Here is a 15,862-nt window from a genome sequence, read left to right as displayed (position 1 = left end):
TGTCTTATATGCAACATATTGATGGTTCATTTTTTTGATCCATTCTGCGAATCTATATCTTTTAATTGGGGAGTTTAATCCATTTACATTCAATGTTATAACTGTGAAGGCATTTCTTGAATCAACCATCTTATCCTTTGGTTTGTGTTTGTCATATATATTTTTCCCTCTCTCTATTAATATCCTTTACTGTACCCATACTGAATCTCTTTAGTACTGAACTTTTCTCCATGTCTCTCTCTCCTTTGTTTGTTTCTCTGTCTGTAGGGCTCCCTTTAGTATCTCCAGTAGGGCAGGTCTCTTGTTAGCAAATTCTCTCAGCATTTGTCTGTGAAAAATTTAAACTCTCCCTCAAATTTGAAGGACAGCTTTGCTGGATAAAGAATTCTTGGTTGGCAATTTTTCTCAGAATTTTTAATATGTTATGCCACTGCTTTCTCGCCTCCATGGTGGCTGCTTAGTAGTCTCTACTTAGTCTTATGCTGTTTCCTTTGTATGTGGTGATTTGCTTTCCTCTTGTTGCTTTCAGAACTTGCTCCTTCTCTTTCGTATTTGATAGTGTGATCAGAATATGTCTCAGAGTGGTTTATTTGGATTTATTCTATTTGGAGTTCACTGGGCATTTATGATTTGTATACTTATGGTGTTTAGAAGATTTGGGAAGTTTTCCCCAACAATTTCTTTGAATACTCTTCCTAGACCTTTACCCTTCTCTTCCCCTTCTGGAACACCAATGAGTCTTATATTTGGATGTTTTATGTTATCTATCATATCCCTGATGTCCATTTCAATTTTTTTAATTTTTCCCCCATTCTTTCTTTTGTTCTTTCATTTTCCATTCTGTTATCTTCCAGGTCACTGATTCATTGTTCAGCTTCCTCTAGTCTTGTACTGTGAGTATCCATAATCTTTTTAATTTGGTCAACAGTTTCTTTAATTTCCATAAGGTTGTCTATTTTTTTATTTACTCTTGCAATTTCTTCTTTATGCTCTTCTGTGGTCTTCTTCATTTCATTTATATCCTGTGCCATGCTCTTCTTCATGTCCTTTATATTCTGTGCCTTGGTCTCATTGTTCATCTTTAGTTCTTTGATTAGTTGCTCCAAGTACTGTGTCTCCTCTGATCTTTTGATTTGGGTGCTTGGGCTTGGGTTATCCATATCATCTGTTTTTTTCATGTGCTTTAAAATTTTCTGTTGTTTTTGGCCTCTTGGCATTTGCTTAACTTGATAGGGTTCTTTTAGGATTTGTAGAACGATTGAAATCTTTATCTCTAATTTGTCAGATCTACAGCTTCGGGGGGTACACTTTCTCTAACTAACCAGCAGGTGGCATCTGTGAGCCACCTATTCCCCTTAAGCAAGTTGTTCCCCACTTTGTCTTTGTGGTGAGTGGTGGTGTGAGTCTTGTAGGGTCCAATTGGTGTACTAAGCTTGCATGTGTAGTTGGTGTTGCCCGCCCTGTATATGGGGCATGTGTCTGGGTAGTCAGGGAGGGGGGGCATCTCTAACAATCAAGTCTCCCTGGTGTTCCTGGAGATTTAAAGCTGCTGCAATAATCTAATCCTTCAGTTCAGTACTGCCACAGTTTGTCTCTGCCGCTGACCCAGAAGTCCTTGGTATTGGTGTATGGCCTCTGAGACTTGCGAGTGGGTTCCTCTTCCAGGCCATGCACCCCCTGGTCCTCTGTTGAGGGAGGACTGTGCTATGTCACAGGTGAGCGCCATCCCCCCAGGGCAGTTCTGGGCTGCAGGGCTGTGTAGGGAGGCTCCCAGTCTGCTGAAGGGATGGTTGAATGAGTCATGTTAATTCACACTGCTCCACCTTCCCAACTCTGGGACAACCAGCTGAGGGTGCAGGGAAGGCTAATGTCCATGCCCAATTTTGTGGTGTGTGCGTGTGTTATTGGAAGCACTTCCCATCACACTGGGTTGTCTGGGGCAGCTCTGGGTTATGGGGCCGGTGATGGACTGGAGTGTTCCCTGTCCACCAGGATGATGGCTGTGAGAGGATGCCCCCCTTTTCTTGGGAAGTTGTGGTGTTTAGTGAATTTTCTCAGGCACTGGACTTATTGCCTTTTGTCTCAGAGCTCTCTTAGTTCTGCTCTTGTCTTGACTTGCCCAAATTGCAAGTCTTTGAGGCTTTCTGTATTGGGCTTCTTAAAGTAGTTGTTTTAGAAAAAGAGAAAAAGATTTAAAAAAAAAAAGGGAAAGGCCCTCCTTGCCGATCTAATGGGTTATTGAAATGCTAAGAGACAAGTCAATTAGGGCCATTAAGGAATGGTCCAGGGGGCAGAGAAACCGGTTTTTCTTCTGGATTTGCATATGAGCCTGACTCTGCCTGAGCTCTGCTCTTCCCCTTTCTATGTTCACCAGAACTCCAAAAAGCCTCCACTTTTATTTTTGGGTTTTTCTTGCTGTTTCTTGCTATTCCTATCTCCTCTCTGCTGGGCTGGCTGCTCTCAGATTCTCTGGTGTCTGGTCTCAGTCTCTCTATGATTGGAGTTTGGATCAGTAGAATGAGTTTCCGATAAGAGCTGCCACTGCAGTTCTCCCTTCTCCTTCCCGGCGCTGATGGCCCCTCCTCCCACAGGACTGAGCCTGGCAGGGAGGGGCACGGGTCCCCTGGCCATGAAAACTTAACAGATTTCGCTGAACTCAGCAGTTCCATGTGTTCATGAGTGTTGTGTGAAATAGGCCCAAAGTCAAATTACTCTGCAGTGTCCGATCCACACAGTTCCTGGCTTTCTACCTACTGGCCCTGGAAGAGTAACTAAAACGTACACCTCACCACTCCACCATCTTGCCCCGCCTCCCCTACAACTGATTTTTAAGTGGAGTTCAAAATCTGTAATGTTGCCAGTAAGGAACATTCTATGTTACTGCAGTTAAAATCCTGAATAGTAAATAGGGATTATAAGCAGATATTTAAAAATCAATCCTAGTTACTCTCTTAGAGCCCCTCTTTTAGATTTTATCACCAGACTTTACTTTCTAGTGTAGGGGTTCACATACCTGACTGCCCATTAGAATTATTGGAGACCTCATGTAGAAAATACTGCTGCTTGGGGTCCTTCTGAATACCAATTAAATCAGAATCTACAGAGGTGAGGCCTGGACAGTGGTAATTTTACAGAGCTCTGGTATGTTGAAAAGGTGGCTGTGCTTGGAAACCAATGTATTAGTATTTTGATCATTTCCTTTGTTTAAAGAAGCTGTCTTTTACTGTTGTATGCTCTTGGTTTAAGTGAATATATACCTACATATATATATATATATATATATATATATATATATATATATATAATATACATATATGTATTTGTGTTCCTGAAAGAATTAATAGAAATTTTTTTTGTTTGTTTTTAGAAATTAAAGGAATCTGTTCACAAGGTCACATCTTGAAGTGGGTGTTGGGACTGATGACTAGTCATTAAGTTCAATATGCTGAATAAGCCACTTGGGGGTTTTCCAATAAAATTTTCTGGTTACAGTTCAACACTCACTTCCTTTCTGGGATGGCAGCCACTGTAACCACCATGTTGATTGTTCCTACTCAGGGACATGGAGAATCAAGAAATCACCTAAATAACCCAAGGCTTAAATACAAGCTACTACCTGAGGAGGCTAACTTTATGTTGTTCAAGTTTCTTAGCTGGTCACATGCTTCATTTGAATTCTCCAGAATTTTAATTTCTATTTCTCACCTGCCTTTAGGAAATACTGTAAAGCATTTCCTGTTTCTCTTTATCCCATATAGTTAGGTTCTTGTATTTAAATATGAATAGCAGGTGTTGATGTGGAACAATGCACTTTGAAGGGTGGACTTATTTCCTTTAAATCCAAATATTCCATACTGGCTGTTTCTGTTCCTGCAAATTGCTGAGCCCTTCACTGTACTTGTTGCTAGACAGACCTGATCTTAGTGTCACATTTGCTAAGTCCCACTGAGAAAGTAAAATGAATAATTCAGGCAAAATTCCTGTGTAATTTGGTAATACATGGATGTCACTGGTGACACTAGTCCCCTAGTCTCCTCCTTGTATTATCCATGAGATTGTTGTATTACTCTGCTTCACTTTGCCAGTAGAAATCTGTTCACTAAAGTTATGGGAGAGAAATCAATAGTCATACAAATTGCTTTTATTCATGATAAAATTAAAGAATGACTGTAGACAAAATGCAGTTATCTAAACTGCCCCCTTGATGGTCTTAATTATCCAGTTGAGGTGTTTCTTTGAGAGAAGAATATAGACACCAGGTCCTCGTGGGTCTCCGCATTTTCCTTGAAGGCCGAAGGCAGTAATGCCTCTGAAAATACCCTCACATATCAGAGGGCTTCCAGAATCTCCCTGGGGGAAAATAAGAAGGGTGGGGGATCAGTGTCGAATATGACCACTAGTGAAATGAACAAATTCTACAGTATTTAATAGGGAGTTAAAACCAATCTTGACTAAAGTGAAAATTAGTGCTTAAAAAACCAAAATGTTTGGAAATATTTTAGTTGATTCATTAGAGTCAGTGAAAATCAAAATGAAACATGTATTACAGTTTATGTTAAAAACAAATTAGGATACTTATCACATAATCTGATTCTCTCCTTTCAGAAAGGAAACCCTCTGCTTTATTTGTCATTTTCTCAAAATGCTTAATAACTTGTGGTGCAAAATGGTTAAATTCAGATGGGATATTGAGGCAAAGAGTAAAAACAGTGAAATTGTGTTCTAGGTCCTCTAGCAGATAATTGTCTTCCCTAATCACAAAAAAACAAAACCAAGGCAACCTTTCCGTCCCCTTCACTCCTCTCAGATAGACAAAAAAACACTCCCCATGAGTCTTCTCTGATGATGCTAGATGGAAGCTCCAGGGATTACACTAAAGCTTAACTGACTCTGCAGGAGAGAGACTTCAGTTAGCTGTAAGTTGCTGTGTTGTTGTTTCTGACTCTGCCACCCAATGTATAGTCTTGTATTTTCTCATGGAATGCTAAAATCGGCATATTTAAACATATTCAAAGTCTGGAGTCTAGATTATCTGGATCACTGCTATGGCTTTAGAGAAGACTGGCAGTCTTAAGTGGAGGGCCCGTGAGGCATGTGGATAGAGCTCTGCAAATCTAAGACCCCGAGGGACCAGTTACATCCTGGTGACATGAAGGAACCAATGAGCTGCCTCTTTCTGGCAAAAGTTGGCTTTGAGAGTGTGGGAAGTAAATTACCATGAGAGAACTTAGCAGCCTCCTTGGACAAACATTCCGCCTGCCTGATAGAGTATCTGAAATTCTCAGAATTAGACCTTCAGGTTTAATTCATTGACTGCCAATTCCAAGGCATCTTAGACAATGAGCGAATGGGAAAAAGATGGCTAAGCCTTGATGGTAGAGGGATGGCTGGCAAGAGGGGGACTAGCATTTTGGGATGCTGCTGTGGCTTCAGGATGTTGCATGTGGGTTCCAAGAGTAGGAAAGTTCAGAGTTCCTGGATGCCCAGATTGATAGAGGAGGGGAAGGGATGGGTGAGGGAGGGCAAAGAAGGGAAAGTAGACGGGTGCTGAAAACAAACTTGGTCTTCTCCTGGGATTTGCCTAGCCTTAGTCATGAAGGCAAGGCACATACAGTCTGCTGATGTTTAGAAAAGCTCTTAGGGGAGTCATAGACCTTTTGGATCTCTCAATCCCTGAAATTCCCAAGCCCTGAACCCTGCACATGCTTCTTCAGGTGAGGCTCTACAGGGCCATTGGGAAAGATGAGAAATGAGATTAAATAATTGTAGAGAGTTTCTTCTACTCCTGTTTTTAAGTGGGCCCTATATCCTACCCCTTCTCAGGAGACTATGGTATGAAGGCTTGTAGAGCCTCTGGGGTGGGTCATGCCTGGAATTTGTTTCCTGGGATTGAGTTTGGCTCCTGGAATGTGTGAGATCCAGCCAAGATCTTCAGCTAGGCTTGGGAATGACAGGCATTTCAGATTTGCAGTGCTTATATGGCAGAGGAAGTTGTTGAGATGGAGAAAGGGTACAGAAGGCCCTAGAGGCACTCTAACTTCAGCTTTCCTGAATGTTACATGTTTTCAAGTTTAAATCTATGGATGTCAGAATAAAAATGAGAGAAAGAAGAAATACCCTTGCTCAGTGGCTTTTAATGTAAAATCAGGATGTCATAGGTCAACCCATGCGCTGACAGTAAACTTCCTATTTTTGATGAACAACATGCTTGAGTGAAAGACATTAAAATATTTGATTGCGGTTTTTATCAATACCTGTTCAAAAAGCACAAGGGCCCCATAGAAACCAATACCATGGCCAGATGAAGCATTACATTATCTTTTCTATAGCTGCATGATTCAACAGCCAAAATATCAGACATTTTACTCACATTACACGAGTCTTTTCCACCTTGGAGGCTTCCAGCACACATCATATTCAATCCAATCACAGGATTATAATTATAGTGCTTTTCATCATTGCAGATTTTTCTATCTATGACGGTGACGTTGACTTCTCTCAGAGTGTCTGAAGACCGAGGTGACTTATTGTGAAACTTCCCCCACCCTGCAACTTTACACACTGTTCCTGGTTTTACATCATCCCCCTTTTTAGGTAGACGAAGGATAGACACGTTTTTATTAATTGTGACTTTTTTGTTCAGCTGTTGGAAGACATGCATAAAGAGTTAACAGAATGAGATAATTAAAATACCCACATTTTAACTTAACCCAAACTTCAAGGATCCGCTAAGGGGGTCTGTAGTTGTAGGGGCACAGAGGGAAGGTTTCCATTTAGGTAACCAGACTGTAGGAGGTTCTTTGACTTTTAAGAAGATAATCAAAGCACGTACCTGTAGAAGTTTAAGATCACCCTCCTTTGTGTCCGGGTCGTAGCACGGATAGGGAAACTCTTTCTTAACGAACATTATCTGTTTTTCTGGCTCATTCTTGGTTGCTGAGTGAGCACCAAGAATGACCTGGGACCTGCCATTCCTGAGAACAGACATAACATAATAAACTGGGTTTATTCTTTAAATCACGAGCTGAACATATTATGTGCTGATCAATTTCATTGTCCAATTTATAAATGTGCTTGTTATAGAAATATTTCTTTGTACTTAGAAAAAATGTGTGCTTTAAACAATAAAAAGTGAGATGTTTACAAATTTCATCATCATCACCAGCTTATTTATTGCAAACTAAACTAGGTTAATAGAAAAACATTAATAAGAGAATTTGATGGCAGTTAAGTCAAGTTTGGGGTCTCTGTTGGGACTTTAGTGCTGGCCCCCTTGAGCTGTGATAGAGAATTGGGCTGCAGATTACTAGAGAAGAAATATCTAAGTGGTGCAGAGGCAGAAGTAAAAGGCACCTGGGCAAATATGATAGTCATAACGTAATAGACTGAGGGATCTTTGTAAGAGAACAACAAAATTGTCTTACATGGAAAAACGTTTAAAAGTAGATTGCTCAGCTGAGGACCCAATTTTGTATGTCCAGAACAGGAAGTGACCATAGAATGTTGACTAACTGAAGTCAAAAGTCTTAAAGGTTCCATTTCAGCTGGATCACTTTCTGACTCGAGACTTTGAGCAGACAGATCACTTCTCTGAGTTGGTTACCTCACCTGTAAAATGGGAATCGTTTCTGTCCCCTGGGAGGGGTGTGAGTTTCTAATGAGATGAGAGAAAGCACTACAAAAAGTCACCACTGAGACTCTGAGGAGAGAAAGCACCTCTCACCAAAGATGAAGCTGTGTCTCCTGTATTGAATGTGTGTATATGTGTGGGGTGGTGGTCTGAAGTCAGGGCCCAGGATTCTTTCCTTCCCTCCTAACAGGGGTTAGGAGATGGTTGAAGGTGTGAGATGAGTTTGCTAAGGGAGACAGGAAGGCATTGAAAACAAGCTTTCCCTACTGGATAGTCCTGCCTAGGCCACAGAGGGGCCACTGGAACTATTCCCCTTCCATTTGGTGGCTAATCTTACTTGGTCGCGCAGTCATGACCAGAAGCAAAGCCTTCTAGCACCTATGTTCAGTAGCTCTATCAGGGACCCACAGAAAGAGCTCGTGGATGCTGCTTCCTTATTGGTCTGATTCTTTGGGGCCAAGTCAGGACTTAACTCCCTGTTGGGATTGGGCAAGTTCCCAAAGATTTAAATGATACGAAAATACGTGTGAGCCTCTTTTTGTTAATATACCTGAACATTAGACTATCCCCACAAACATTTTTAAAAGCCAAAGCACTTACAGGAGACAGTGAGCTGCTGTCAATACCCAGTCTTGTGCGATCAAAGCTCCACCACAGATTATTTTTCCTTTAAGGAGGACCATGTAGGGTCTTGAATGAGGATACACTTCACTTCCTCCAATGATTTTTACACAGAAACCTGTCAAATAGAAAAAGGCAGATCAGATAAGTGTCCACCCCAAATAAATACATAAAGCTGTGTTTCTAAGGTCAACCATGCCTTTCCAAGTTGGAGAGGAAGAGTGGATGAGAGCATTATTTTTCCTGCTTTTATTCCATGTAGATCTTCAGATGCCTGAATGAAAATCCAATTCCTATTGGACTCGCTGAGAGGGTACTGCTCCTTCTCCTCAGAAGCAATGTTGTGGGCCATTCTAGGAATTATCATGCTGGAAATCTGTCACAAACCACCAACTTCAAGCCTTGGTCTGTATCAGTGACAGTTGATACAGGAGATGATAGCATTGCTCCATCCCCACCTTTTGGCTGAGAATTAATCTGGGGGAATAGGGGTGCCTTTAGAAGCCTGAGAGCTACCCTTTCTACCCCAACCCCTTGCAACAGATCCTACAAATTGGCATCACAACCTTTTAGCAATGACACGAACCATGAGTTCTTTGGTCATTGGGAGACTTGTGGTTATTGAACTTTACCACCATCCTCATTCATAAATTGGAGAATAAAGTCTGTTGCATCTGAGGCTGCCCTTCAATCCCTAGACTGAATCACATGGTTTAATATAAAGTCTTTTCCAATGAGGGAGGGTAAGTGAGGAGAGAAGATGCTATAAGAAGAGAATTCTGCCTCTGTAAAATGTCCTTGATGGTAGCCTAAGATTACAGACCCACTGTTAGAGAAAATAAGACCCAAACACTGGGTCTTGGATTTCAATTGGCAACCATACCAGTCAACTGAAAGACCTTGTTCCTTTATCATATATGCTCAGGTTTCCACCTTCCTAGACCAGATGTTCTTTGGATGTCCTAAAACATTTCTCCTGATTGTTGGCTGAGGCTCATGGTTCCTTGAATAGTGAACAGTGCCTCTTATTCCATAATCAGAGCTAACTCATTGACAAACTCACAGTAAGGTACAAAGCATAGAAGTAGAAGCCTTTCATAAGGTTTGACAAGGGTCAGGGTAAGGGGAAGAGAGTGACCACAAGGGCTCTCATTTACAGGAGGGAGTTGGGAAGGTAACCGTCTACACTCTAGAAATAAAAAGGTAAGGAAACCTATAGAAAATAAGAGAACTTCATGCATATCTCAGTTTTTCCTACAGTGAATCATGTATGATAGATTCTAAAGATGCATCTATTCATGCACTCAATAGCATATTCCCTTTTGTGGGGAGTCTTCCTTATGTAGAAGTGCAACAAACCACTCATGGAAGGGTCCAGGATAGGGTTTAGAGGAAGCTTTTTAAAAACTAACAATGCTTGGTCCCCACTCAGAATCAAACTAAGCCAGAATCTCTGGGAATGGGGCTGGGATGTCAGTGTGTTTAAAAAATGGTCCAGATTATTGCAGCTTTGTTTCTCTGTGTCTTTTCCCTTTATGTGACCGTATTGCTCTTTCTAACCACAGGAAACAAAGTAGAGCAGAGAGAGTTGCTTTTCTTTTCTTTCCTTTGAATAAAAGATATGAATGAATTTTAAAATCTGTCCTATTTTCACTGCTGTGGAGGATTTAGCATGCCTGAATATAGTCAAAGAATACTTTTGTCTGTCCTTCTGTCCAAAATGTCCATCTTATCATTTTTAATTTCTTCTTATCTTCAGGTGCAAGATAAACCAGATAATTTCCTTAGAAATTCCTGGAGAAACAGTTGTTGTATCAGTCCCTGACCATCCCTGGGAACTTCCAAAGCTGACAGAACCTGGGGAAACAACTTGGCTGGCTCCACATGGTTTGTCAGCCTCGTTCATACCAGCTCCAGAGTAATCTTCCATTCCTTAGAACATTCTTCAAGAAAAATCTAAAGCTATCCAGTGACTATTATCCTTCTAGTGATAATGCCATAATTTTATAGTATTTCAAACTGGTGCACGTAGAGCTCACACAAAACCAGGAACGTTGGTACCATTCAGTACACCAAAGAAACAGCTTAATAAAAAATACTACAACACTCCCAAAGACTTGATATGAGGACTTTCACAATATCCTATTGTGTTCCCAAGGAGATGCTAGCTTAGAGAAATAATTATTAAAATTCAAATAATTCCTGATTCATTTTTGATAACTAGGTCAGGTTTGTCTTAATTGTCTTTAAAACTATGCACTTCCTGCAGCAAAAAATGGCTTGACTCAGGCACTGCTCTTCCTCTCCTGAAAGGTGCTATTTGTTTTCCTAACTCAAGGACTTTTTTGTATGTTTGCTTGCTAGTTTTTACACTGTCCTTTCTTGACAATTTTCATGCTACAAATAAAGCGGCAATAAGCATCAGTGGTTCTATTATCTTTTGTGAAGAAATTGAAAGAAACAAGGAGAAGATTTTCCTTCTACAATACAAATTTTTAGAAGCCAAGAAAGAATGCTGAGTGTTTTAAGACTTGGAGAAAAAAATCTTCCTTTAGTACATTTGGCTAATATTGCTAAAGATTCATTGAATGTCTACTTCATTTTGCTTAATGGTTATAATGGAAATGAGAAAAATCAGTCTTACCTTCAGGAATTTGTAGGAGAAAAATGGCAGTCGAGACAGAGAATGCCAGAAATGTACAAGAGTTCCTCATTGTGCTGATGTCTCCACGTCAAGCACCACCGTGAAATGTTGTTCTCAGTTCTTGGCTCTTTTCTAATCTGTAGATAAGAGTACAAAGGATGTGGTTTCCTTTTTTTTTTTTTTTCCTTGACTTCCAATTTCAAAGTTTAGCATTGGGAATTGAAATCAAATGAGTGAGACCAGTGAATGATTACTCATTACCAGCAGGCAAGCTTTCCCCTGCCAGGACTGCTAAGTGGAGTCTTGTCATTCAACAGGTTGGTAGTGGGCCCTATTGGCATCAGAACTTGGTACATGAGAAGGGTCTATAAAAGTGGAGTGAAATGTGTCAGTAGATTTCGAAGACTCTCAGCATTAGCAATATTGTCTTCAGTATCCGTGAATGGAAGCTCTTAAAAGACTTAACTTAGTGCTTTAGAAATGTTAAAAAACTGGTCACCAACCAAATTTAATTTCTAGCTATTTCCTTGGGTTACATAAGGATTGATAGGCCAAGTGGAGTGGAGAAGCAGGAGGGAACCTTATCTAGTGTAAGCTTCTGCCCTGATTTTCCCAGCCCCACGTTGTGTTGAATCGTTTAATGTGCTCCTGCCTGGAGTCTGTGGCCGGTGTGGTCATGTGGGCTGCTGGGAAGAGGGCGCATAGGCTCCTTCCCCCCTTTCTTACTGTGCTTCCCCTGATTAATTTTGCAACTATAGACACATGAAAATATCTCTGAGTTTCTTTTTCTTCCTTTCCCTCTGGCCCTTCATCTCTCTCCCCACTCTCTCTGTCCTTCCTTCCTTCCTGGATTTAATTGAGAAAGGAAATGGGAGTCAGACATGATTATTTTGCTCCAATATTGGAGAATATCTCACTCTTAGAAATATGAATCCCAGCTTCTGAGGGAACAGTATTCAGTGTGCCTTCTATTAAAAATATCTTTAGCACTTTTTCTGAGTTGAGGATGTGGTCTTTGTTATAATAGATGTGGTCATATGTTATGTCAAGGTGTTTGGTGTTGAACCAACCAATGCCATGATTAATACTCTGATGACTTGACTTCAGATCTAGTGGTTACTTTTTCAGAAATCATGTGACCTTAGAAGGAAGTCCTCCTGAGACCCCTGTGTTTTCTTTTCTCAGGTATTACTAATGCTGTAAAGGTTAATAATTTTCAGTAGTGGCAGTGGGTTACCCGGGATTTGGTTTGGGTGAGTAATTTTAATACAGACTTAAATTTTGATTAACTATAGCTACTTAAAAATCTCTTAAAAGGAACATTGCCAATTTTGTTTCTTTTCACACGAATGTGATTGCTATTTCTCAATTTCTGTTGACTTTACTGAGATATACTTTACATACCATAAAGTTCACCTATTCAAAGTGCACAGTTCAATGCTTCTTAGTATATTTACACAGTTGTGCAACCATCACAATAATTTAATATTTGAACATTTTCATCATCCCCCAAAGAAGCCTTGTACCCATTAGCAGTCATTCCCCATTGCCCCCACCACCCTGTCTCTTCCCTCCTTGCTTGAGGCAACCACTAATTTACTTTCTGACTCTATGGATTTGCCTATTATGGACATTTCATACAAATGGAATCATATAATATGTGGTCTTTTGTGACTAACTCCTTTCACCTGGCATAATGCTTTTGGGTTCATCTATATTGTAATGTGTATAATTACTTCATTCCTTTTTATGCCAATAAAATTCCGTTGAATGGCTATACCACTTTTTATTTATCCATTCATCAGTTGATGAACATTTGGGTTGTTTATATTTTTGGCTACTATGAATAAAGCTGTAATGGACATTCATGAACAAATTTTTTGTGTAGACATATGTTTTCATTTCTTCTGTGTATATAACTAGCAATGGAATGGCTGTGTCATACAGTCACTCTATGTTTAACCTTTTGAGGAACTGTCAAACTATTTTCCAAAGTGGAAGCACCATTTTACATTCCCATCAACATTGTATGAGAATTCCAATTTCTCTACATCTTACCAATACTTGTCTGTTTTTTTGTAATTGCTATTCTAGTGAGCCTGAAGTGGTATCTCACTGTGGTTTTGATTTGTATTTTCCCAGTGACTAATAATGTTGAACTGCTTTTCATGTGCTTAGCAGCCATTTGTTTATCTTCAGAGAAATGTTCTTTCAAATCCTTTGCCCAATTAAAGAATTGAGTTGTCTTTTTATTATTAACTTGAAAGAGTTCTTATATATTTTGTGTACAAGTCCTTCATAAGGCATACAATTTGCAAATATTTTCCTCCAGTCCATGTTGTCTTTTTACTTTCTTGATGGTGTCTTTTGAAGCATAAGAGCTTTAAAAATTGGTGAAGTTTATGCTTTTGGTGTTACAGCTAAGAAATTACCGACTAATGCAAAAACACAGATTTACGCCTACATTTTCTTCTATGAGTTTTATAGTTTTAGCTCTTATGTTTATGACTAGATTCATTTTGAGTTAATTTTTGTGTATTGTGTAAGGTACAAGTACAACTTCATTCTTTTGCATGTTGATATCAGTTGTTCTATGTGTTTGTTGAAAAGACAATTCTTTCCCTGTAGAATTGTCTTGGCTCCTTTGTCAAAAAACAATTGACCATAAATATTAGGGTTTATTTCCGGACTCTTAATTCTATAACATTGATGTATATGTTTATCCTCAGCCAGTACCACACTGTTTGATTATTGTAGCCTTGAGTAAGTTTTGAAATTGAGAAGCATGACTTCACTAACTTTGTGTTTCTTTTTCAAGATCATTTTGGCTATGAAATATAAATTTAAAAAATTGTTTATGTAGGCTATTTCTTTACATTCTTGGCAAAAATTTAATTTAATATAATTGGGAACAAGCCTTTGCAATATTGTAAGCCAGAAGTTCTCAAAGTGTGATGTGTGGACCCCTGAGGGTTCCTGACACCCTTTCAGCAGTCTGCAGGGTCAAACCTATTTTGATGATTATACCAAGATGTTGCTTACCTTTTCCCCTGTGTGTTTCCGTTTGCACTGATGGCACAAAAGCGAAAGGTGAGTAAAACTGCTGGTGCTTAGCATGAATCAAGACGTGGCACTAAAATGTGTTAGTAGTCACTCACCATATTCTTCACTGTTAGGCACTCTCAAAAAATCAGTTTCACTCAAGAATATCCTTGCTAAAGCAGTAAAACTTTAAAATTTTAATATATGTTGACCCTCGAGCACATGCCTTTTTAATTCTGTTACATGGGAAGCATGGGAAGCACTTTGGCTGTACACTTTCAATGTACAATGGTTGTCCTGAGGAAAAGCATTAGGCACTGCTGTGAGTTGTGAGCTGATCCAGCAGCTTTTCATGGAATACTATTTTTACTTGAAAGAACACTGACAGAGAAACTAAGGTTATTAAAACATGAGTATCTGGTAGACATTTCTCAAATATAAATAAAGTGAGCCTGTTACTTTAAGGAACACAGCTGACAGTATTTGTTGCTAATGATAAAATTAGAGCTTTCAAGTGAACATTAGAATTTTGGACAGCTTGTATCTGCCATCATGAGCTTGAAAGCTTCCCAACACTTAAATCCTTTGCTGATGAGATTGGTGTTGATATTAACAAATGTGATTTTTAAATTATAGTGTTCAGGTTTACTAATGCTGCCATTATGCAAAATACCAGAAATGGATGGGCTTTTATAAAGGGGGTTTGTTCGGTTACAAATTTACAGCCCTAAGGCCATAAAAGTGTCCAAACTAAGGTATCAGCAAGATGATACCATCACTGAAGAAAGGCCGATGGTGTCCGGAATACCTCTGTCAGCTAGGAAGGCACGTGGCCGGCGTCTGCTGGTCTTTTGCTCCTGGGTTGTGTTTCAAAATGTTTTTCTCCAAAATGTCTCTGGGCATCTGTCTTGGTTCCTCTCTCTCATCTCCTTTGTGTCCTTACTTCTTTCTCCCAGGGCATTCCTCTGTAAGCATCTGGGGGTCCTCTCTTAACTTCTCCAGCGCAAACTCTGGACTTCATATCTTAGCTTAGCAACTCCAAACATCCTGTCTACATCTGCAAATGTCTCCAAATGTCAGTGTCAGTACCTGTGTTGGCTCCCGGCTCTCTTAAATACTCAAGTGAACTAATCAAGACCCACCTTGAATGGGTGGGATCCACACCTCCATGGAAATAATTTAATCAGAGTTATCACTCACAGTTGGGTGAGTCACATCTCCATGGAAACACTCAATCAAGAGGTTCCAACCTAGTCAAAGGACTAATAGGTCTGTCCCACAAGATTGTATCAAAGAATATGGCTTTTTCTGAGGGACATAATATATACAAACTGGCACATATAGTATAATGAAACTTAAGAAAATTTGGGAATCTGCATTAAGCCATGTTCCAGTTTTCTAATGCTGCTATTATGCAAAGTACCAGAAATGGATCGGCTTTAATAAAGGAGGTTTATTTGGTTACAAATTTACAGTTCTAAGGCCACAAAAGTGTCCAAAGTAAGGCATCAACAAGATGATAACTTCATTGAAGAATGGCCGATGGCATCTGGAACACCTCTGTCAGCTGGGAAGACGTGGCTGGCATCTGAGTTCCTTTGCTCCCAGGTTGTGTTTCAAAGTGGCTTTCTCCAAAATGTCTCTGGGCTTCATCTTTAGCTTAGCATCTTCAAATGTCCTTCTGTCTGCATTTCCAAGCATCTCCAAGCATCAGCAAGCATCTGGGTCTCCTGGCTTAGCCCAGAGCATTTTTGTCTCTCTGCTCTCTGTGTGAGCTCCCTTTAAAGGACTCCGGTAAGCTAATCAAGATAAACCCTGAATGGATGGAGTCAAATCTCCATGGAAACATTCAATCAGAGGTCACACCCTGATCCAACTGCCCCCACAAGATTTTATTAAAGAATATGGCTTTTTCTGGGGGACAT

At 39.9% G+C, this 15,862-nt stretch overlaps 1 protein-coding gene across 1 annotated transcript; it reads right to left on the bottom strand.

Annotated features, from left to right (window-relative positions):
• Positions 1 to 4,132: 4,132 nt before the first annotated feature.
• Positions 4,133 to 11,865, bottom strand: GZMA (granzyme A). The gene is made up of 6 exons (XM_037799246.1): positions 11,813 to 11,865; positions 10,896 to 11,032; positions 8,231 to 8,369; positions 6,833 to 6,974; positions 6,371 to 6,643; positions 4,133 to 4,350 (listed from the first exon to the last, which is right to left on the bottom strand). The coding sequence occupies exons 2-6, from the start codon at positions 10,963 to 10,965 to the stop codon at positions 4,189 to 4,191; spliced, it is 786 nt and encodes a 261-aa protein (XP_037655174.1). The 5' UTR covers positions 10,966 to 11,032; positions 11,813 to 11,865; the 3' UTR covers positions 4,133 to 4,188.
• Positions 11,866 to 15,862: the final 3,997 nt, after the last annotated feature.

This window comes from Choloepus didactylus, chromosome 11 (assembly GCF_015220235.1).
Source record: "Choloepus didactylus isolate mChoDid1 chromosome 11, mChoDid1.pri, whole genome shotgun sequence".
NCBI classification, from domain to species: Eukaryota; Metazoa; Chordata; class Mammalia; order Pilosa; family Megalonychidae; genus Choloepus; species Choloepus didactylus.
The sequence above is the reverse complement of the archived record's forward strand: the minus strand, read 5'-3'. Positions and strand labels throughout refer to the sequence as shown.

What these genes read in the sequence shown, in the direction of transcription:
- GZMA (XM_037799246.1), bottom strand. Translation starts at nt 10,965, where the DNA reads ATGAGGAACTCTTGTACATTTCTGGCATTCTCTGTCTCGACTGCCATT. An exon ending in TCTCCTACAAATTCCTGAAG is followed by an intron (nt 8,370 to 10,895) that starts GTAAGACTGATT and finishes TCTATTTGACAG; the next exon opens with GTTTCTGTGTAAAAATCATT. An exon ending in ACAGCAGCTCACTGTCTCCT is followed by an intron (nt 6,975 to 8,230) that starts GTAAGTGCTTTG and finishes GTCTGTTCTCAG; the next exon opens with GAATGGCAGGTCCCAGGTCA.